Genomic DNA, 23,881 nt, shown 5'->3' with positions numbered 1-23,881 from the left:
GACCATGAATCCTAGACACCTGAAATTTGGCACGCATACTAAGGGGACTCTAAGGATGTACAACTCAGGTGATTTGGTTTTTGAAACACATTAATTTTAATGAATTTAAATGCATGTCTGTGTTTGAAACCTGGAGTACCATCTTCAGTCACGGGGGTGGCAGACCTTCCAAACAAGTACATAGTTTTACAGCCAATGCGGTTTGAAACCACTGAGGGGAGGGGGAGTCTAATAGGCTGCTCTCTGCCCCTGCTGTGGGGCAGCCCACCCTCAGGAGAATGGAGTGAGCAGATCCCTTCCTCAAATTGTATCAAACTAAGGGCTATTCCAACCTGTGAGAAACTGGGTCCGTTCACACGTGTGTGTGTGTGTGTGTGTGTGTGTGTGTGTGTGTGTGTGTGTGTGAAACCTTTGTACTTGTGTACAAAGCCCTAAACAACTTGGGACCAGGATACCTGAGAGAGCGCCTTCTCCCCTACCAACCTGCCTGGTCACTGAGGTCATCCGAGGGCCTGCTCCTGGTGGTTCCACATAAATCCATCCTCCGATTGGAATCCACCAGGGGAAGAGCCTTCAGCGTGGTGGCGCCCCTCCTGTGGAATTCCCTGCCTCTGGAGGGCAGGCAAGCTGCAACCTTGTACTCCTTTCGGCGCCTCCTGAAAACATCCTTATTCCAAGAAGACTTTCCTTAATATGCAGCCTCGGATCTCTGTTTTTGCTTCTTTTAAATTTTGTTTTAACTGTTTTATTCTGTTTTTATTTTCATTTTATCTTGTACACCGCTCTGAAATTTTTCAATGGGGAGTAGTATATAAATACTCTAAATAAATAAATAAATAAATAAACAAACCGTCACTGTGTGTATAACAAAATATTAATAGTGCAATAATGTCTGCCAGTATATCCCATTTTAACTATTTATGCTGTGGTGGAACAAATGTTAGATCAGGATGGGAAAGTTCAATAGAAATTATTTTATTTCCATACATATTTGATAGCTTTGCTGTAGGCGTCTCACTACTTGGAAATTAAAGGACAAATAATACAATCGGGTGACATTGACTTTTCCTCCCCATGGGAACAGAGCAGGCATGTGCTTGTTTTTCAAGGGCACAATGAAGACCTCTGCTGGCCAAAGCCTTAAGGTGGCTCGGGGATTTTACTTTCACTTTTCCACAAACTCGTCACTAAACTTCCGTTCCTGACAACAACTTAAGGGGACAATTTTCCAACTTGCCATATTTCATGGATTTCTTCCAACTGTAGCAAGAAATGCTGTCAACTCCATGTGCAATGCTCTTCAGAACGTGTAAGTAGAAGATTCTTTTCCAGAAGAACGTGTTGTCAAACTGAGCTTCTCAAAGAGATTTTTCAAATGTAATAACTAAAGCTTTGCTTAAGGAACCAGACAGGCAGTTAATGGCTTTGGGCGTGGGGTGGAGTGGGGGGGAGGGAGCGGCTGCAAATTTGATTCACCCTAAGACTTCCTTTTTGTAAATCTGTTTTGCATTCTTGTTGCTGGGGTATTTCTCTCTTCCCGTTTATCATCTTAAACAAAGAAATCTGTCTGTGTTGCAAGGATGAGAGGGAGACAGTATCCATACCAACCCCTTTCAACTGAAAATAATCTTATTGGGTATTTATTTTCCCAATAGTTTTAAATTTGCCAATCCAAAATACTTTCTCCCAGAATTGCTACTGTGGCTGATGCCATCAAAGGGGTTGTGGGGAAGGAAACACTGGGAATTATTTTGAGTGTGTGTGTGTGTGTACCTGTTTCATGCTGGAAATGAAAACAATGAAGACAACTATAGCTCCAGGAAAAAAGTGTACTTTCTATTGACATTAATACTCCTATCTTGTGAAAGAGTTTTGGACAACACAACTCCTTAGATACTTCAATCTTTAAGGATCTGTTTCTATAATCTCAAATACAGAGGGTGCTTTAGATATAACTAGTTTATGGTTGATATTCCAAATGAACAGTCATATTGTAGATTTGTTTACCAAGATGGAAATCATATGATTACTTTGCTGCAACTTCTTGCTTGCTGTTATAATGATTTTCAACATTTGCTAGTGAAGTCTGTCTCTTGAACGTTGCAGTTGTTTGCTTCTAGACTAGCGTTGTTTTGCCAACATACAGGGTGACAAAATGAGAGAGCGGCTATGCTAGCCCCACCCGTACCAGTCCCGCCCGCAGTCAATTCATTTGCAAAGGCAGACGACTCCAAAATTGTCTGCTGAATCATGCCTCCTCTCATCCTTTCCACTGCTTTCTCACATCTGTGATTTATGCCCACATCAGTGACATTAAGAACTCAGCACAGGGACTGCACAAGGCCCCTACCCGGGTGCTCTGAGAATATCTGTGAAATGTGGGCATATCAGAAATCTATTTGCTCGCATCTTCCATAGTTTTAAAACTGACATTTGAATTGTGGACTCCACTCCGCTCAGTCTATCTGAGATACTAAACCTGGCATTGTTTGCATGGTCAGTTACCCCAAGGATGAAGAACAAACTCCTGAATAGTTCTGGTACTTGCCTGTAATTCATTTTGTTTTCCTGCACGTGAACAAATATTCAAGAGCGAAAGGAGTTAAGGGGCTGTTTTCTCAGGATATGTGATGGTGGAAGCAAGCCCAAATATCCATGAAGCTGATTAGGTATTTAGCACAAAATGCATGGTTTCTTTTCACATATGAAATTCAAGTATCGTATTTGCTTATATTTGAAAACATATTCAGTGCTGTGCAGTTGTGACTGTTTTGTGTTTGGGCACTTTAAGCTGAGGTTCAAATCTGCATTCTGAGCCAGGTCATGCTTTATGAAGGCAGACAGCCGGTACATTTACACCAGTGTAAAGAAGCGATGCACATCTCCAAACAAAACTGTGGTGCAATGGTTAGAGTGCCAGACCAGGACTGGGAAGACTCAGAGCTTCTCTACATTTTAAAAAATCCCACTTCCTTACCGGGGCTTCCTGCTTCTGCTTGCTTTCTGGGGATTACAACTGACACCATTACACAGACATCCACATGGTTTTTGTATAGAATACTTCCTTTCTCTGTGTGCTCCATTCACTTCAATGAAACGATGCTATCTAGCAGTGGAATTATAGCGCACCGCCAGCTTTGCACAGGGCCAATTTTGCACATTTTTTAAATAGCTGATTATCTCTCTGTTATTTTAAAGCAGCATAAGGGAAAGACATCATCATCTAAAGGACCTGCAAACTTCCATGAGTGGCCAATCACAAATGTGCAATAAATCGCTCATGTAGAAATGCTCTGTTCCCACTCAGCCATGACACTCACTGACCTTGGGCCAGCCATCTCTCTTAGCCTCACCTACCTCACAGATGTGTTTTGAACAGTGTGTGTGTGTGTGTGAGGAGTGGAAACCATCTATGCTGGCTTGGGTTTCTTGGAGGAAAGCTGGGATATAAATATGGTAAGCTAGTAAATTAGGGACATACCCAAGGATGCCTACCATGTTAAAGTCGACAGATCATTTTGGCTTGACAGAACATGGGTCTGACTACCTGTTCAATATCAGGTTTTTAGATACTAACTTTTTATTAACTGAATCAAGTATGCACCCCAAACACGTGTTGTATTCCAGGTCAAGGCCCTAAGTGTGCAGAACATCCATATCTCTAGTTCAGAGGTGCACAATCTCTGGCTCCCCAAGGCCTCTTCAATGCTCCCTCAAAAATATGCACACAGAGCCACACAGATCACCTCCCCTGATCTTGAGAGTATAAAGTAGTTCAAAAGACATTACTATTAGATCATAAATGTATTTACTTGTTCATGACATTAGATAATAAGAGTTTACTTTGAAGTAAATGTGAATAGAATTACAGCATCAAAACATAGACAGGTCAGTATTTATTTTAGATTACAAAAAACTACCTGTCAAAAATGTATTCCATCTCCTACTTGCACACAGATGGATGAGTTCATGTTTATAACTGCACTATTAAATTAAATAGTGCATGCAAATAATAAATTACATATGCAAATTAGCAAAAATGCAGTAAAAATATTTGAGACACTTAAATTATGTGAAAAAATAAATTATGTTATTAGAAATTGCACAATTAATTGTTTCCAAAAGTGGCAATTAATTTTGTAAGTCTAAATTTATATTCAAAGTTCAAACTATAAAGCAAATTAAGTTTGCCACCAACTTTTATTTATAGTTCAGAATTAGAATTATGAATTAGAATATTTCAGTTCACAGGATAATAAAGGGAATTGGAAATGCTTATAACAACAATATCAAATGAAAGACAAAATTCTACCCCAACACTTCAAATTAATTACTTTGCAAATGTAACCCATTACAGCTGGAATGATGACTTCATTAAAAAGAAATCATATGCCTTCCGAAAATGTGTTTTACTAGAAAACCCTATACACAGCTACTCAGAAGTAAGTCCTTTAAGTTCAATGAGATTTTCTTCCTGTGTATCTTATACACCAGGAGTGCAATTGAAGGCCAAATTCAATTTCAGGTAAGTTCTCAGGGGGCACATTCCAGTGGTATGAGGGGCAAAAGGGGTTAGCTTAAAGCTCCCACTCCCAGTAACTAAGACTTAGAATGGAGAAAAAACTGCACCAAAGCCAGAAAACCCGCCAAACCACCTGTGGTTGGGAGAAGGCGATGGTGATAGGGGATTGGGGCATGGGCTTCTGGGTAATGCTGGAGGGCGGGACTGGGACATATGGAGGGCTGTATTTGGCCCCTGGGACTGAGGTTCTACACCTTTGCTATACAATATGCATTCTGTGTATTATCTACACTGTTTGCAGCCTAGTTGGTGGTGAACAGAATACAGCAGTAACTGTTCACCATCATTATTATTATTATTATTATTATTATTATTATTATTATTATTATTTCTTCTTACCTGCCTCTCCCTTTGGATCGCTTAACATATAAAATATTGAGGAGGAGAAAAATGAGGAAAACGTGACAGACCTTTTTAAAGTAATAGTGAGGATAGGGTAGGAAATGTATGCTGGGGCGGTGGCAGCTGGGACACTACATGAGAGGTGATCCCATGAGAGGCACATTTCACAAGGCAAATATTGCAGGATTATGCCTTTGAATGAAGGGGTCATACTGCTTAGGCACAGTCATGTTTCTGGTCAGAGTTAGATTTCCCATTTTCATATATATGCTGATTCCCAAAATTTAGTCACACGTTCTTCCATGGTGTGACATCTAATAACTAGCCATATGATGAAGCTGAATTTACCATGGTCTAGCACACTACTCCATTTCTATGTGGTAGGAGGAATGCAGTGTAAGCTTGCATTTACCACAGAGGCCTTAGCTACACCTAAGGTTTATCCCGGGATCATCACTGCCTGCTCCCGGGATCCCCTGTGTGTCGTTTACATGAACAAGGATGACCCCGGGACGATCCCGGAATAAACCTTAGGTCTAGCTAAGGCCATAGACGACTATTGTGATTCTGTTTCTCTCAGAGTGGTACCAGAAGGTCATAGTGGAAGATTGCTGTTCTGCTCTGTGAAAGTTGTCCTATTACAGGGTCTTGCAAGGCTCCATCTTGTTACCAATGGTTAACATTTATATGCAATTGCATATAACTTATATGCAGCTGCTGCTAAGGACAACAGTCCAGCCATTTTGAATGTTCTGACTTCCAACTCCATTGGTCTTCTTCGTTAGTTCCAGTCACAGTAACCAGGTTCGAACGACATGGCATGACTCGTCGTGGGCTGTTTAACCCATGAAGGACTGTGGGGTCTGTGAGAGCCAGGCTGCATATGAAACCCCATGCAGGGGCTTATGTCATGCGAACCAGATGAGCATAGGTTATGTGAGGGTTAAACAACCCTCGCATAACCCTAAAACAAACCATGGTTGTTTAATCCTTGCACAACCCACAATTGCCAGGTTTGTATAACATGACAGTGCCCAAGTGGGGGTTGTCTGCCGCACAAACCCTACAAACGGCAGCTACACACAACACAGTCTTACTGTGGGTTTACTGTGTAATGCAAATGGCCCTAGTGATGGGGACCGTGAGTCTGTGCCTAAACCCTGGTATTTTATAATTCATTGCATTCATATCCCATCTTTCTTCTCTCATGGGATACTCAAGGCACAGAATTCCAAAGCAGTCTCCTGACACTGGTCTCACACTGATCTCACCTGGCTCTACTTAACTTTGGTAAGGTTGTAACATCAAGTGCTTTCCAGACCATGGCTTGGGATTGACCATTATTGACTGAATGGGAGTGAACACACTGAAGCTAAATCCAGACCGTAAATAAGTGATGATTACAGATGAGTGGAACTGCTTCCAAAAACATTTGACAGAGAACAGGATGATTCCATCCCACTCCACCCAAGGAGTCACAATCCAATCTAGACATGGACACACCTTGCTGTCTAAAGGAGGCCCCCATAAGACCCTTAAGTCCAGCGTCTCACAATTCCTCGCAGCACCAGTTGTATGAAGGTCTCGATATTGACACTGCGAATCCAACGGGTTGCAAGCGCGAAGGAAACCCGGCGCGAAACATTTGGCCAGCGTCAGTTCGGAGTAACTTCTAGCCTGCCTCCTGCTTCTGCGCCAGTGCTTTTGGCAGTCTTGCGGGAGAGCCGCGCGGATGACGAGGCCTGCCTGTAACTTGAGCCGCGCAGCCGGAGGGCCTCCTGCCTGCCAAGGAAGGAGTAAGACAGGGCCCTGTCAGAGCTCGCACGGGGCGGGACTGGCAGCTGCAGCGGTGCAGGGAAGTTTCCAAACGTCGCCAGAGGCCGGGTTTTCGCCCCGCTTGCCGCCATGATGCCAGGTTAGTACGCGCCTCTCCCGGCGGGGCGAACGGAGGGAAGGGACGGCGGGCCACGCCAAGTCTCGGCTGCAGGGGGCGCCGAGAGCCGGGCAGCCGCAACTGCCCACGGCAGGCAAGAAGGGAGAAGCCCCAGTGCGGAGCGAGCCAGCGCTTCGCCCCCCGCCCCAGGTTCCGAGGCTTTGTCAGCTTGCGTGATAGGCGCTGGCCGGGGCTTCCTCGGCTTCGTGCGTCCTCGGAAGTCAGCCCCGTAGTATGCAGTGTATAAAGGCTTGCAAAAACGTGGCTCGCCATCCTCTGTGCATGTGCGTTTACATGGAAGTGAGTTCCCATTAACTTCTACAGGTCTTACTCCCAGGCAAGTGGGAGCATGGCGGGATTCCTTTCTTTTTGTTATCTAAATCAGTTATTGTTTCCTTTTTATACCTTTGATCACATGTTTTTAGGGTTTTTTCCCAGTTTGTTGCCGCGATTCGCTTTTCATCTACATTAAAAACTTTTGCGTTCTCTTTTTATCAGCACAATACATTATAATACATCATCATCATCATCATCATCATAATGACGACCACTTTAAGTGCTCCAGTTTTAAAAGATGGAATTAATTATGTCAACTGAGGAAGTTTATTTGTGTGAGTCATTGGTAACTGAGTCAGTCTCAGTGTAGTACTGATTATTATTATTATTTATTTATTTATTTATTTATTTATATAGCACCATCAATGTACATGGTGCTGTACAGAGTAAAACAGTAAATAGCAAGACCCTGCTGCATAGGCTTACATTCTTATAAAACCATACTAAAACAATAAGGAGGGGAAGAGAAAGCAAACAGGCACAGGGTAGGGTAAACAGGCACTGGGTAGGGTAAAACTAACAGATGCTTTATTGCAACTACTACTTGGGGAACTATTAATATAGAAATAACACCGTTCTGTGCATTATAAGAAAAAGAGCTTATCCTGCAAAGAATCAAAACATATATTCTCTCCTTGGCTTTTTTGGTTTGTTAACGTTATTGCTTTAACTGGAACTACTAATCATTTATACTCCCCATCCCTACCCAGAACAGACTTCAACAAATATTTCTCTTTGCAGTATTTGCCTAGAAGTGGGAGGCCCAACTCAAGTCTCTCCGAGGGCCACTCTTCCATTTTTATTAACTGGAGTGTCACTGCCTTAAATACAGAACAGCATTTTGCAACAGTTCTAATTCAGTGTTCTCTTTTTAGATCTATTTCTACCAACTCCCCTTTTTTATTATTATTATTATTATTATTATTATTATTATTTATATAGCACCATCAATGTACATGGTGCTTTTCTCTCTGTACCCCATAGTCTTTTTTCTCTATATAACTATAGGTTCCCTTTGGATCCCAGTTAGTTCACTATCCCTTCTTTTATCTCTCCGCATCATAGCACAAACGCGCCCTCCTCTCTGCACAATTGACTATCAGCGGCCCCATCTCTGGTCATCCCACCTTCTCTCTCCCCTTTCTATAGTAGTCCTTGTTTCTTATCCTTGCACCCTCATCTATTATCCCTTTTCTCTCTCTTTCCCCACCCATCTCTTTGCACCGCTCTGTTTCCCACTTTCTTCTTTCACTTTTGTTTCTGTTCCCTTGATGGCAACAGTAGACATGGCTTTCGCTGCTGCAGAGATTCACAAATGGAAGGTGCCTCGGAGATGGACCATGCGGCATGGCTGGCTGGCTGGCAGAAATGGGCTGGAAAGGCTGATGCTGGCAATGTCCAGGTGCCTCTAAAACCAGGGAGAGGAGAAGAAATGTAGATATAGGGATGCAGGCATCCACTTATTTTCAAATAAATAAAATAAATACATTTATTTAAAGTATTTTTATTCACCTCCTCAGCCAAAAAGACTCTCAGAGCGGCTTACATAAAATCAGGAAAACAAGACAGTCCCTGCCTGCAAGCTTTCAATCTAAAACGACATGACACACAAAGAAAAAGGAATGGGGAGGGAAGGGGGGGGGAATTATGACTTTCAGCAGGGCAGGTGGAATGGCCCTGCTCCTCCCGCTTACTGCAGCCTGCTGGAATGGCTGCTGATAGTGACAGCTGAGGAAGGAGAAATACTTTTGATCAAAGTATTGTGGGAAGTCCACACTTCCTTCCTGGAAACTAGGGCAATGATGGCATGATTAGGAAGAAGCTTAGTATGGACTAAGCTTTGGTTACCTTGGCAGTGCAAGAGGAGCTGTGCTGCAGTGGATAGTTACAGCATATCAAAAGAAGGGAAAAGAGCTTTTATATTTCCACAAAGAGGTGGGAAGAGACCTAAAATAGTGGCTATTCTGAGGCCCTCCTCCAAGTGCCAAATGAGAGAAGGTGTGTGGCTGCAGGAGAGAAGGCCTTTTCCGTGGTGGCACCCTGTTTATGGAATGTTCTCCAGAGGGGCTCACCTGATGTTATTGTATTTCCAGTCCCAGGTGAAGACCCTTTCTATTTCTTCTAAAGTTGTATAGAAGTGGGTATTTTGGCAGGTATAGCATTTCTTGCTGCACTTCCCAAAATCCCCTCTATACAACTTTTAAATTACACCTGTAACAGGGTGTGCTATTGGGGCTCTGTCTGAAGAGCAATATATTGCTGGGTTGCAAGTAGCCAGTTGAGCCATGGCTGAAACTGATTAGCATTGGCAGGATCAGTTGGCTTTTTAATGGAATTATGCTTTTTGTTTGTTAATTTCTGCTGGGTTGCTTACATAGCTAGTAGCTGTAACACAACTAAAGAGATGGCAGTGATTCTACAGCGTTGATCTTGGGAGGGCGCGATCCTATCCGGATGCCCATCAGTCTCCGAACTCAGAGGCTAACAGACATGCTGTGCAGAGCAGGAGGAGTGTGGAGGTGCTTGGTACCTCCATGCTTCTCTTGCTCTGCATTTTTGCTAGACAGGTGGTTTGGGCCATCTAGTTAAGGCTCTGCAGAAGGGGCGGGAAGGAAGGCTGGGGAGGATAGCTTGTATTTCTGCTTCCCCAGGCCCCTCTCCACCACACCCACAGAACCGCCCCCTTTCCATTCTCTCCGAGGTCACTGCAAGCTCCACACCGGCTTTAGCTTGGACTCCTTGATCTGAGGTCAGAACGCTGACTCTCATCTCGGATCCAGGAATCCGAACTATCCTATGATCCCCCAGACACTGTCTAGGAGGTATAGGATTGCTCCCCCAAATAGCACAGCAAGATCACTACATTGTGCTCCTCTAAAATTCACACAGAGCCAGTGTGGTGTAGTGGCTAAAGTGTTGGACTGGGAATTGGGAGATCTGGGTTCTAGTTCCCACTTGGCCATGGAAACCCACTGGGTGATTTTTGGGCCAGTCACAGATTCTCAGCCCAACCTACCTCGCAGGGTTATTGTTGTGGGGATAAAATGGAGAGGAGGAGGATTATGTACACACCGCCTTGGGTTCCTTGGAGGAAAAAAGGCGGTATATAAATGCAATAATAACTAAATAAATAATTGCACAATACTGCCTAACGAGCAGTATCTGAACAGCACTGAGCAACTTTTACTATCAGCCAAGTTAATATAATAGACTACATGTTAACTCCTTTTCCCAAAATAGCTGTGTTATTTGCGTGGTTCATGCAGGAGAATCCCTACATAACATGCTTCAAATAGAAACATTTATTTTAACATTTGTCTGAAAGTGATACAAAAGTTCCGTAGGCATAAGGCAGCTGCTACTCCAGGACAGATCAGTCAAGCGCTTTTGACTGCTATTCTGAAGGGATTGACTGCTTTTGCTATATAAAGAAATCATTTGCTGATTTTTGTTACCCATGTGTAGCTTTTTATTTCTAAATGCTGGTCTATAGAGCCAGAATTTTCTTGAGCTAATGCCTGCATGATTCACATAGCTGATTGGCGGACCTGGGGCCTTTCGCTTACAGGGCAAATCCAGCTTAGATCACTGGGGACTAAAACTTATCAGCATTTGCCAGCTGTTTCTTTATGTGAGGCCATTCTGGGGTCTTGCGCTATATCTCTGAGGACAGATTTCTGCTATTTATTATTTTTTAAAAGCCTCAGAGTAAGGAAGCCACGGAGTCAATGAAAGTTGGAGAGCTATTTTACACCTTTATGCTTTTGCTCAGGTGTTTACCCTGAACACTTACCCTGTTCACTGCATGATAAGCATGAAAAAGGGGAGTTCCAACTGTTTAATTCGCGTGGGAAATCACAGGTTTCAATGTTAAAGACCCAAGTTTCCAAACAACTTCCGATAGCTACTAGTGCTGCTAATTGCACTTAGCAATAGTTGGGGTAGGTGAGTTACAGCATGACCAGGCTAAGATCTGGTTTGCATGATCAAAACAATCCCTTGTGCATACCATACAGTATTTCCCTAATTACCTGCCTGGGCTCTGTCATGTCGTCCGCTTGGTTCTCCCCATTTCTATATTTATACTCAAAACAACCCTATGAAGTAGGCTAGGCTGAGAAATGCTGACTAACTTAAGGTTGCTCAATGAGCTTTACAGCTGAATCCAAATCTGAACCCAGATGTCCTGTCCCTCTCGTCATCTGAAACTCTTATCTACACCACACTGGATATCATCCCAATATTGGAGATGGACATTGAGGGTGCAAGGTGCCAAACGCCAGCTAGGAATTTCAAGGCTGAAATAAGATTTGAACTAGGGTCTTCATAGCTCACACCCTTAACTACTATGCTACACCAGCTGTTGTAGGTGGCAGACTAGCAAGACAGTGTATGTGGGTGCGCATGTAATCAGGCTTCTTCTGTTGGTTCTGACATTATTATTATTATTATTTACATTTATATACTGCCCCATAGCTGAAGCTCTCTGGGCGGTTTACAAAGATTAAAAGTAGTTCCTCCCAATGTACTTACTGCAAGCCACTCCCTCATCCTGGCTGCAAGTGGCTTGTGGGACAGTGGTGGTAAAGCTACTGTGTCAGAATAAGATGCACATAGATGTGTCAGGAATGCTTCTCAGAGCCAAAGGAGACAGGACCTGGTTTTTGTTCTTTAGCTGCTTGGCCAGAGGGGTGAGAGGTGATTCCCCAGAAGGCCAATAGAAGTTTACTTCCTGGGACTTTGGCGGAGGAGGGTTGATTTTCAGCAAGACCACAGAGCAGGGGAAGGGGAGGATTAAACAAGCCTGTTTACATCCCTCCCCACCCTGGTGGCTGCTATTTAAAGGACAACCATTGAACATGTCTGCTTTGGCCTTCAGCCTATAGCAGAGGTATTGAACCTTTTTCAAACCAAGGACCAGGTTCCATTTTCGGAGCTATGGGGGTTTGTCTTCCAGTGGTGGGTGGGGCAAAGGGCAAAAGAATGAGGCCAAAACACACACACAAAAAACCCAACTAAGCATATCGTAACTTCAAACTCTTATTGCTGATAACTAAGAAGAGACATTCCAACCCTTTAGAATGAGGAAAAAATGGCACCAAGTTGAGGGGGTTGGGGGAAAAAGGGGAGTCGGGCAAAGGGAAGGGTCCATGACTGTGTGGGTAACCCTGGAGGGCTGTATTGCGACTCCAGGAGGGCCAATATTTCGCCCCCAAGCCTGAGATTTTGGACACCTGGTCAAGATCAAACCATGGGTTTTTAGAAGAAGCCACTAACAAGAAAAAAAAAATCATATATTTAGTTCAGGCATTCTTTTTTGTCTCAGTTATGCAGCATACAGTTCTGCCCACTGTCCTTGCCTCATCTGTACATCCAGGCTGCAATCTTCTATTATAAAGATTTATCTGGGAATTATTTTTGAGTAGGATTGCACTGTTAGAGCAATGTGCTTGGCTCCTGGACAAGCGGACTGGTTGAAAGATGAAAGACATATGTGCATAATCATTATGCAAAGATGAATTTTAAGGGAAGATAGTAATTATCTAATGCTCGTAGATGGTAGAGACATGTCTACAACTGCTCTGACCACACATTATTCAATAAAAATATATGCAAAAGTGGCAGGCATAAGGTCTAAAGTATTTTTTTTTACTTTAAACAATGAAAGTAATTGCATTCCTCATCAGATTTCCATACTTACATTTAAATCTTCAAAATGATGATGTAAATTTTGTGCGTGTGTGTGTGCAAAACTTTGACATTTTACATTGATAACATTGCAGCAGAGTGACTAATGTGCTGCTGTAACATTTGATATTTTGAAATACAATCCAAATCTAGTAAAGTGCCAATTGTAAGGCCCAGTACTTCCACCCTACCCTGACTCTGGCATGTGAACTCACCCGTTTCTTCTCTTTTTAGAGCCAGCCATGGTTAGCATTGCAGGAGGAAGGCGAGTACTCTTGATTTCCTTTTCAAACTTAGGAGATTAATCAATATTATATCTGTACTATCTTTAAGTGTAAATACATATCAAAAAACTGTTGGGAGTGCTCAAATTCTATATATCTACCTTCAAATCCTATCCACTAAAAAAGGAAACCATGCTTTAATCTGACCTCAGAACAATTGCAGTTTGATACTTTTATTGCTGCACTGGTTTCCTAACCAGTGCTTCAAAATTTAGAGATCCCTACAATAAAAAGGATATGGGATGGCCTCAAAAAAGAGATTCTGCTGTTCTGCTTTTAACATGTCATTGCCTTCAGATTCTACGTCCTTTCTCTTAGAGTGATTTTCAATAGGACCTCCAAAAAGTATTCATAAAAATCTCCCAGAATAATTGTAATAAGTAATGGCTCTTTGAGAACTTGGAGATACTGGAGGAAGTGATCCCGAGATTTGGACTGAAGTGTTGTCAATATGGATGATACTCAGCTCTTACTTCTCATTTCCATCTACATATCCCAGGGAGCTTCTGGAAGTCTTGAACCAGTGCTTGGAGGCTGTTTGGGGATAATATGGGTGAAGAAGCGGTCCAGTCATATCATGCCTATACTGGGCCAGCTGCAATGGCTACCAGTGCATTTCCAAGCCCAATTTAAAGTGCTGCTTTTGACTATTAAATGGTTTGGAACACAAGAAGAGCCATGCTGAATCAGACAACTGGTCCATCTAGTCCAGCATTCGGTTCACACAGTGGCCAACCAGCTGTCAATGAGGAACCACAAGCAGGAGATGAGTGTTCCAGTTCAAAAGCATAGTAGGCACAATCCTGCCAGTATTAAGACCAATTGATTGCAGTTGATGACTGTTAAGTGCATGATTAATTCTGCCACTGAAATCAGTCGGACCAAAATACATGTTATGGTACTTGTATGAATGCAGTTAATGTATCTCATTTTTAAGTTAAATAGCAGCCACTGGGGGCCATGATCAGGACTGGGTCCACAGTATTCAGGGAGGTGATGTTCACTGCCACGGTCCTGGAGGAAACCAATCACCCCACCAATGCTCCAGCCCATGTTCCCCAGCAACTTGTATACATACTGTAGGCCTACTGCCTCTGATACTGGAGGCAGCACATAGCCATCAGGATTAGCAGTCATTGATAGCCTTCTGCAGGAATAAATCTACACCCCCCCCCACTTTTAAGCCGTCCAAATTGGTGGTCATCACTACATCTTGTGCCAGAAAATTCCATAGTTTAACTATGCACTGTGTGAAGAAATTACTTGAAAAACCACCTTCACTCATAGCAGTCTGCCCACACTTTAAGATCAGTAACAGAGACCCTTCTCACTTGTCCACCTTTGAGGGCATTTAGATGCACAAGTACACAAGAGAGAGCCTTTTCCACAGTGGCCCCAAACCACTGGAATAAGTAGCTATCGGGGATCTGTCAGGCCCCGTTATTGCAGGCATTTAAGAAGGCCATGAAAACCTTGTTTACTCTAGCCTTCCCTTGATTATGTTTTGTTGAAGATATTTAGTACTGTCTAGGCCAAATGTTTGTATTGCTGTGTTTGTTGTTTTGATGAAATTGATACTGTTTTATTACTGTATCAGTCTATTTTATTGTGTACACCACCTTTTAGAGCCTGTTCTCTCAGTTTGGAGAGATCGGTTTGGAGCTCTTCACTGTTGCTTTTTGTTTTAACCACCATAAATAATTGGGTGTCATCAGCCAACTTGGTCACCTCACCACTCACCCCTAACTCCTGATCATTTATGAACAAGACAAAAAGCACCAGTCCCAATACAGGTCATTGGAAGACATCATTGTTTACATCCTTCTATTGTGAGAACTGACCATTTATTCCTACTCTGTGCATCTTGTTCTTTAACTAATTACTGAACTATAAGAGGACCTCTCCTCATAACTTCTAAGTTTGCTCAGGCGTCTTTGGTGGGGGAGGGAGGGTCAGGGGTCTTTGTCAAAATTATTTTGGAAGCCTACATGATTGGGTTCATACAACATGCTAACCCACACTCAGTGGTTGAATGTGGTTCTTTTGAGTGTTGTCTGAACGCAGCCAGGTGGCTAGTTAACCATGCAGTGTGGCTTTTTTTCTCGAACTAGTCATCCATGGTTTGTTGTTGGGTTCTTCAGCCGCACTTCATGGTTAACAAGTTGCCTTGGCTGTGTTCAGATAACACAATAACCCACCCTGTGGAAAACATGCTGCATTCAGACATTTGGGCAGCTGCTGCATCAGCTGTCTACAGGAATTTTACCACTTTGTCATGGAAGGAACACAAATGTATCCAGTTTATGAGAAGGTAATTGAAGTCACACATTACTTTAACACTTTCTCCTTTGGATGCCTCCCTGATTTCTTCTTGCACTCATGTCCTGCCAGTGGGCTTCCCTTAGGCATCTGGTTGACTACTGTGGCAATGGAAAGCTGGATTCGATAGGCTTTGGTCTGATCCAGCAGAGCTTTTCTTGTGTTTTTAAGTAGTTGCATACTTCTTTAGATCCAAGCCTAGAGTGGCAGACCTAGGAAAGCTTACCTATATGCCCCATCCAGTGCATTGGGACATACCTCTGAGTAAATAAAGCATAGGCTTGCCCTGCAAATGTACAGGAATACAAGGCAAGTGTACAAAAATACAAAGCATTGTTCTCTCAATATCCACTGCTGAAAGTCACCGATGCAACTAACAATAGCCTATTAGCAACAAAAAGAAGTTACATCAACTTGGGGCTGTCTAAACATCACCTTTGCCTTGTGGTGGCTCTGAATCAGCGCTACATTGGTTATATGACACAGTTGCTGATTCAGAGCCACCACGGGGCAGAGAGGCAAAGGTGCGCAGGAAAACCGTTGGGGACTTACCTCAACTTTTCCTGTGGGAGTGAGGTCAGCATGGCTCTTCTGCCATCTCTCTTTGCTCCGGTGCTGCGCTTGGGGTGTTCCATGGTGGAAGGCAACCTTGGATTGGTCGCTGGAAGCCAGGCAAGGGGGAGAAGATGGGCCTCTGGAAAGCCCGCACCGCCTCCCTATGTCAAGATTGTTCACTACTACCTTGCAGCAGTGATACCACGGGGTTTGGCAGTGGTGTGGTGAAGCCAGCCCCATAGTCTGTTCTAAAAAAACACATTGTGGAAAACTGGAATCATGCCTATAGCTGCAGCTCTTTAAATTACGCCCCCAAACAATTGCTATCATTATCTGAAGCTTTGTGCTGACCCATAAAAGTCCCATATTTTAGGCAGTACAGATAATGATGCGATGTATAATTATGTGATGTATAATGAAACCCTGGGATTTCAGGCAAGGTTCTTTTTTTAAGTATTTTCTTCAGTCAACAACAAATGCGAGGTAACATTATGTACAGTAAAGAGAAAATTCCTCTGGCCCCACCTCCCATATATGCATTATTTCTCTCTCCTCACTCCCATCACAACTACTGCACATATACACTACTCTGTTGTAAATTCAGTCAGCTCAAAATCCTGACAAGCACAATTCAAAAGCATTATTTTTATCCATTAACATAAAGGTATATTTATGGAAAACAGTTGGCCTGGGTACTTTTTCAAAAGACTATTAAGTTATGTATAAATTATACCTAGATCAGAGCCAAAGACCTTTCCTCTTCGCGTATTTCTTGGATGATTAACGCATTCACTTTTTATTCTGGAGGGATCTCATTCATTCTTGATGCTTCTGCTGCCATTTTTACAGTGCCATCACCAACATCTACTTAAAAAAACCCAAAAAACCCTCCCCCCCTTCTGCTCTAACATTTATCATTATCTTACCCGTACATCTTCCTGGGGATCTTGCCAATGTCTCATTTTGAATATGGCAAAAACATCACTCCTGATATTATTTATTATGTTTTTATCTTGCTTTTCTTTCAAGGAGCTCACAGCAGTGTACCTGGTCCTCCCAACTTGCATTTTATATTCCCAACAACTCTGTGAGATGGGTTAGGCTAGGAGAGAGTGACCGGCTCAAGGTCACCCAGTGAGCTTCAAAGGTTGATTGGGCATTTGAACCTGGGTCTCCCTGATCCTAATCCATCTCTCTAACCACTACACCAGAATAGGTGTAGTGGAAGCTTTCTGCCTTCTCGGAGCCCTTTCCATATTGACTGGAGCCCTGTTCAGTCGATGTCCTCAGAGGTGAAGTCTGCCGAATACACATAGGTTGTCTCCATGAGCTGGAATCCTGAACTATCAGGATTATGAGACAGGCTGTGAGTTTTTTTTAGCAAACTTCTTCTCTGCAGGTCCCAGCTCTTGCACACAGTTTTAATTTCACAGAGAGAAGGATGGCTCAGTTGGGGGTTTAGCCTGTGCATCATAAGGTCTCTGCCCAGGAAGAATGTGAGTGAGCTTCTTCCATCTGCTTCTCTGCTGCCCTCTCCTCATGAATAAGCCAGCTAGAAGTTCTGCTGGCTAGAGAACTCTGCCTCCTGCCTAGACAGGGCCAAGCTAGACTCAGCCTCTGCTGGATTGTATTTGGGGCAGGCCTAGAAAGAAGAATGCAACCTGGGGCAGTGGGTTGTCCCTGGCAGGGTCACCTCCAAAAGGGAAACACCAAGTTGAGGGCCAGGGCATCCCTTCAGGCAGGACTCAAGGCTAGGGCCTGGATCTTGAGAAGCATGGCAGCTGGGAGGAGGAGAGCTTGGTATGTATTCAGGTGGGTTAGAAGGACTGTTGGGGTGCCAAGAAGAAAGTGGGGTCACTATAAGACTATTGCAGGGCAGAAAGTGTTACAATATCATTTGTAGGGACAGCAGTTTAGACATCTTTGAACTGTTCCCCTTCCCACATCTCTCTCTCACACACACACACATACGCACGCACGCACGCACGCACACACACACACACACACACACACACACACACACAGCCTGAGTAACCTTGGAAGCAGGCCTTTCAAGTAGGAGGTGGTGTTTATGAAAGCCTGATTCCCAGAAAGAGCTGGGTTGTCTCTGACCTGATTGCAGAAGAGCATACTGACCTGGCTGGCATCACCAACACTTAGTTGGATGAAGAGGGAGATGTTATCCCCTCCCAACATGTCTTCCTGGTTAACCTGTACACAGTCTCAGGGAGGTTTACTCTAAAAGGTGGCTCATACTTTTAAAAAACAGTAATGCTAGTAATAATGGGCCATGTTCTAGGATACACAATTCAAGCAGAACACTGGCTAAGCCTAGTTGCCCTACTTGAACACAGGATATGGCTAAGGACACACCTTGAAGCTGCACCTTTTAGGGAAAGATTGATGGTAGTAAGCAAGCTGTCTTTTAGGGAAAGCTGTGTGCCATTACTGATCTCCCTCTCAATGTGAAGCCCCCTTTAAACATCCAAGGAACTCTTATGTTCTCCAGAACACAATTGTAAACCACTGTATTCATGTTTTCATCCAAAGTCACCCCATCCTTATACATCTTTTGCAGGGTGCCACCTGCCTCCATTAAAACTATGTTTGTCATTGACTATGCTGAAATTCACATCACAACAAGCAAGACAATTGTCAAATCCTGCTATGCCTACGTGTAGATGATTAATTATAATTATAATAGCATAGCATGCAGAATCTACGCAGGATTCCATTGTAGTTTATTCTCAGAGTGGGACGCCTGTGTATCGCTACTTATGCGCCATGCCAACATCTAAACAGAAAATATTTCATTCTTAAACATCACTGTGGATCAGCTATTTATTTTTTAAATATTTTTGCTTTGACAACTGTTCTCTCTATCAACATCAACAAAATGCTTTCTTAAAAAAAAATCCAGCCCATAATCTTTTAATCCAGCCCTAGCTTTATTCCCACATGAAGCAATAACTATGGCAGATCACAGGCTTCAGAATCTCTAGATGCTGAAATGAATTCAGGCTTATCTTAGACTCCACTATGGAAACAGATATGCAAGGAGGGCTAGAGATATTTCAATGAAACTGACTGACAAGAATTTTAAAAGGCACTGGTATTTTATCAGATTGAAAGAGCACATTTTATTTATTTAAAAGCATACACTTTTAATAAATCTAAGACATCCTCGGTGTTTTAATGGAATGGAGGGACACATAGAGCCTAATACGTTTTATGCACAAGGAATGCCTGGGGGTTGTGACTGCTTCATTCGTGGGGTTCGTGACTGTATTACTCTTCCATCTGCTACAGGGCTCTATTTTGTCTGATCAGACTCTAAAATAGAGGTGGAGAACTTCGTTCAACCCAAGCGCCGAATTCGGTTGCAGAGAATCGCTTGGGGCCAAAAATACCAGCCTATTGTAGCTTAAAAGCCTTCCTGCAAGAAAGTCAGCCTTAAGAGAGGCATTTCAACCTTTTAGAAGAGAGGGGAGGTTACACAAAAACTAGGGAAGCCCCCTAACAATTGGTGGTTGGGGAAAGGGGCCAGGGCTAAGGGATGCGGTCATCTGGGGGAACCCCAGAGGGCAATACATGGACCCCAGATGGCTGGATTTGGGCCTGACATTCCCCACCCCTGTTCTAAAAAGAGGCAGGAAAATGCCAGCACTGAGCCCAGGTAATGTGGCAGGGTTGGGGGGTCAGTAGTGCTGCAAACTGTGTGTGTGTCTGCTCTGGACCTCCTAAAGACGCCTAGTGAGGCCCACACTGGGATCTCTTGATGCTTAAACTTGACAAGTGATCTTCTGCCAATTATGCCAGTATGGAAGTGTGTGTATATCAGTGGAGGGCAAGGCCTGGCCCGTAGGCCCAATCTGGCCTGCACAGGTTGTCCCCCTGGCCTCAGAGGCTTGAGCTCTATCCACAGGCCATGCTGCCTTCCCAAGCCCCTGCCCTTCCTGTACAATATGCTGTACATTACTATATTTAAGCACTTGGGGTAGGTTAATATACTTAACATGAATGTTTTGCTACGGGGTAATCTATGTACTGTATAATATTCCTTTATATACTTCTCAAACATATTTTCAAAAACATTATGCAGGATTTCAGAAGTTTATTTGAGGAGGGTATCCTCCCCATCTTTCACTTTAGAGGATTGCCAATTAGAGTGGGAGAATTTAATTTTCCAGATTTTAGTATCATAAGGCTTATTTGTAAACTTATACAAAGGACTGGAAATTATTGTTCTGGATCCAATGCCTCTTTCTGGCTAGATTGCATTAGGATCTAGGTACAATGAAAGGAATGGCTCTACTTGCAATTTCAGCAGCTAGAGACACCTGGCACACAATGTCTAATCAACTACAGTTTGAACCATATTATGACACTAAATTATCTTTATGGGCAAATCTAGTTTTGAAAATAGAGAGATGGCCTTTTATGAGGAGAAATTGGGTTGATAGTGGAATCTGTGCTTCAGATCGATTAATAGGATCAGTAAGTTTTTACCATTTTCAGTATTGTGGCTTAGATATCACTTACCGTCTAGTGCTGGGGGGCAATATATTCAACTACAGCATATGCTGGAGTCTGTATATGGGCCATCAGTGATGAGTGTTTCAGCATTTCCTATATTGTTGGAGGAATTAATTGGTTCTTTACAGAAATTGAAGCCTACAATAGCTCCTTGCATGTCTTTTGGAATGTAATAAAGCGGATGTTCAGTATGTTAGAGAGGAAAGGGAATCACAATGCTCTCTACAGACTATTAATGGAAAGTTGCCCTAGCTTCCATATGTACAATTACTGTAGATTTAAAATTGAGACTGATTCAACAAAAATTCCTGTTTCATGTATATTAGACACCACAGAGGCTCATTAAGAAGAAGCTGGATTGCTCTGCTAGATGCTGGCAATGCATTGTGGACAATCCATCTCTGAGACATACGATGTCTGTGATTGCTTCTTTCTGGTTGGAAGCCATTGCTTGTATAAATTTTGTTCTTGAAAAATCAGTGATGATTGTGGGTATTCATGCATTTTAAATTACATAGCTATGATGTGGGGATTAACAGATGGACAGAAAGAGTGGACTTTGAGAGTGCTTACAATTGCAAAGCGACTCATGCTTCAAGCTTGGAAAGAAACACCCACTACCTATCGTTCAGTGGTCTGAAGGTATCTGCTGCTTTGTTAGGATCAAGCCTGTTCTCCCTATTGTGGGGAAAGGGGTTTGGGGGGCTGAATCGGACTCCAAAACTGAAGGAAGAGGACCAGGACCAGCCCAAACAGGAAGTGGGGGAGAAGATTCTCCAAGATTCTTGGAGGATGACTCTTGCCAGGAGCTTATTGGACAGAATGCCAAAAGCTCAGAGACCATCCTCCCTCCCTCCCCCCCTCTCTCTCTGTCACACACACACCGGGAACTCAGCCTCTGTCAGAGGGGGAAGGGACTTCAGAGTTGACAAATCCCAGAGTCTGCCACAAGGTCAAGTGGATGGAGTTGAGAGGAGTTGAGAGGCAGTCCCTTAGGGTAGCCACTCACTTCAGGACCATCCCTGAAGTAATGTGCTGGTTGGACTATGGGGGAAACTCTCAATTTTAGTTGAAAGGCAACTGCTCAGCTTTGTTAGGATTTGTCAGGCTAATTAAGCTTAGAAGCTAGCTCCTAGCATTCACACTCCCATCAGGTGTGAAGAGGTACAGTGTATATTTGTTGAATAAAGCTTTGTCAATTACACAGGGGACTACTTTATTTTCTCGCATCTCGGCAGGAGGGCTTACAATCACGAGGTGCTCTTGCAGCATTTGAACATATATATTACAGTCATCAACTTCACCTGGATCCTTATTTATATGGACTGCTTATATTAATTGTATCATTGAAATAGATGTGTCAAACCCTTTTTTCTTTTTATTAATAGAGTTGTGAATGATTTACTGTGAATGAATATGCTTTTATGTCACGTCATGTTCTTTCTTTCTTTTCATACTTCCATGCTGTTTTCCTCTCCCTTTTCCATTTTGTTTGTTATGTTTGCAAATAAAAAAATGTACCACACTTACACAACTGCAGCTTTGTCACACAATAATAATAATAATAATAATAAAAAAAAACATATGAAAAAGGCTCATCCAATATTTAATCAAAAGGCTATCCCAAAACATACCACATCCCCATAGATTACATTGCCAAGCAGTCCAGCAATATGGGGAAAAAATAAAGCAGGTATGTTAGTGCATCAAACAAGCAATGCTAACAAAGCAAAATCCTCATTGGGTTGGCCTCCAGGCAGAACTTAAAATGACAGAACATTACTCTCTTCAAAATGCAGGCAATTATCGTACTAACAATGTTTGCTGAATGACCAGGTTATTATGATAACTGCAGATGGTTTAAGGCTCCCTCCTTCCTCCCTTTATTCATTCAGTTCTTGGAAAGAATTAAAAAAAATCTATAGTTTGTCGCAGACTCTGCAAACAGACAATTTGATTGCTGCTGGCCACATAGCATAAGAGGGTATCATTATATAGGCATCATTATAGGAAAGAAAGACATTACAAAGCTATTAAAAATCAGACCATTATCTAGATATAGATTTGGAGGGGGGGTTGTGCTCTTTTTTTGTCCTTATTTCTGATGTTTTAGGATGCATAGTTTATCCCATATGCCTATTTTTCTGCAGCCTCTCTGATCACCAGACAGTGGAGGCAAGCCATGGGGACAAGCCATCCCTGCTCTGCTTCACTTGTGTGGTTCCCTGGGGTGGGCATCCAGTTGTAGACAGAGTACTGGGCTAGATTGACATGTGTTCTGATCCAGCACAAGCAGTTCTCATATTTGTGAAAAATAGACTTTAAAAAAACATTTAAAAATAAGGCATCAAAGTTTCTCAAGCCACGGAAGAATGTGAAACTACTCCCCAGAGAGACTGGTCTGGCATCTACATAACTGTCTTTCCAATGTTAGGTGAAGACCTTTTTTCATTCTTAGAGAGGCATTTTAAGAACTGTTTTCCTTGTTTTTAGTAGTTTATTCTGCTGCTGGTTTTAATTTGTTTTTCTGTGCTGGAATAGCTTTATTATTTGCTGCCTGTTTTATCTTGGTTTTATTTGTGCACTGTTCTTATCTTTAATGTTTGTATTTTATATTTTAATGTGTTGTGCATGTTCCAGAGAAAAATTCTAGTGTGGAAGCAACCCTCACCTGACTGGAAGTCACTTTAAGCCTACAACAGGCCATGGGTTTTTGAGGGTGGTTTCCCCATGTTTGGAGGCAGGTGTGGGTCAAAGTGTAATAAATAAAAATAATAATACAGATCTACCTTACAACAGATGGCATGGTGTATGTAGCACTCTGAACATGCAAAGTGCATTGTATGAATGCGAAGTAATCATTAGCAGTTGTACACTTCTATCAGCCACTCCAAAGGTGCTTGCATTTACAGTGCTCTCAGGATGTCTGGAGTTTGACAGTGCATAGGAAGTCGTGTCCCAGTGTCAAAACAATTATTTAGCACTCACCTTGAGTCATGCCTTGTGATTATGGTGGCTTGTTTTTAAGAGTGTTGCTTCTGTTTTGCAGATCAGACTTATTGTGATCGTTTACGGCAGGACGTGGCTTTTCTAACGAGCAATGGCAGACTGAGTGAGCAGCTGGTTGACAAAATTATCCTTCAGCTAAACAGAGTTTATCCGCAAATTCTCACCAATAAAGAAGCTGAAAAGGTAATTGAAAGAATGCAGTGTTTCTCTCGATATATATCTTTCCACCCCCACTCCCCCTAGTTCTTGATTAGATGCTCTAACTATCTCATTTGACATGGTTAGGGTTGAACATTT

At 42.7% G+C, this 23,881-nt stretch overlaps 1 protein-coding gene across 4 annotated transcripts in view; it reads left to right on the top strand.

Moving 5' to 3' along the window:
* Positions 1 to 1,213: 1,213 nt before the first annotated feature.
* CARD19 (caspase recruitment domain family member 19) overlaps positions 1,214 to 23,881 on the top strand; it is a 40,397-nt gene continuing 17,729 nt past the window's right edge. For 2 of the 4 annotated variants that reach the window (XM_063121263.1, XM_063121260.1), the window contains exons 1-2: positions 1,214 to 1,309; positions 23,625 to 23,767. In XM_063121263.1, coding sequence (XP_062977333.1) covers positions 1,273 to 1,309; positions 23,625 to 23,767 — 180 coding nt within the window. In that variant the 5' untranslated portion in view covers positions 1,214 to 1,272. Of the gene's footprint in view, positions 1,310 to 6,654; positions 6,840 to 7,399; positions 7,469 to 23,624; positions 23,768 to 23,881 lie in introns of those variants that run through there. The other 2 variants (XM_063121262.1, XM_063121261.1) reach the window with 2 other exon arrangements.

The sequence above is a fragment of the Elgaria multicarinata genome, chromosome 3, assembly GCF_023053635.1.
Source record: "Elgaria multicarinata webbii isolate HBS135686 ecotype San Diego chromosome 3, rElgMul1.1.pri, whole genome shotgun sequence".
Taxonomy (NCBI): domain Eukaryota; kingdom Metazoa; phylum Chordata; class Lepidosauria; order Squamata; family Anguidae; genus Elgaria; species Elgaria multicarinata.
Note: the sequence above shows the minus strand (reverse complement) of the source record. Positions and strands in the feature narration are given on the sequence as shown.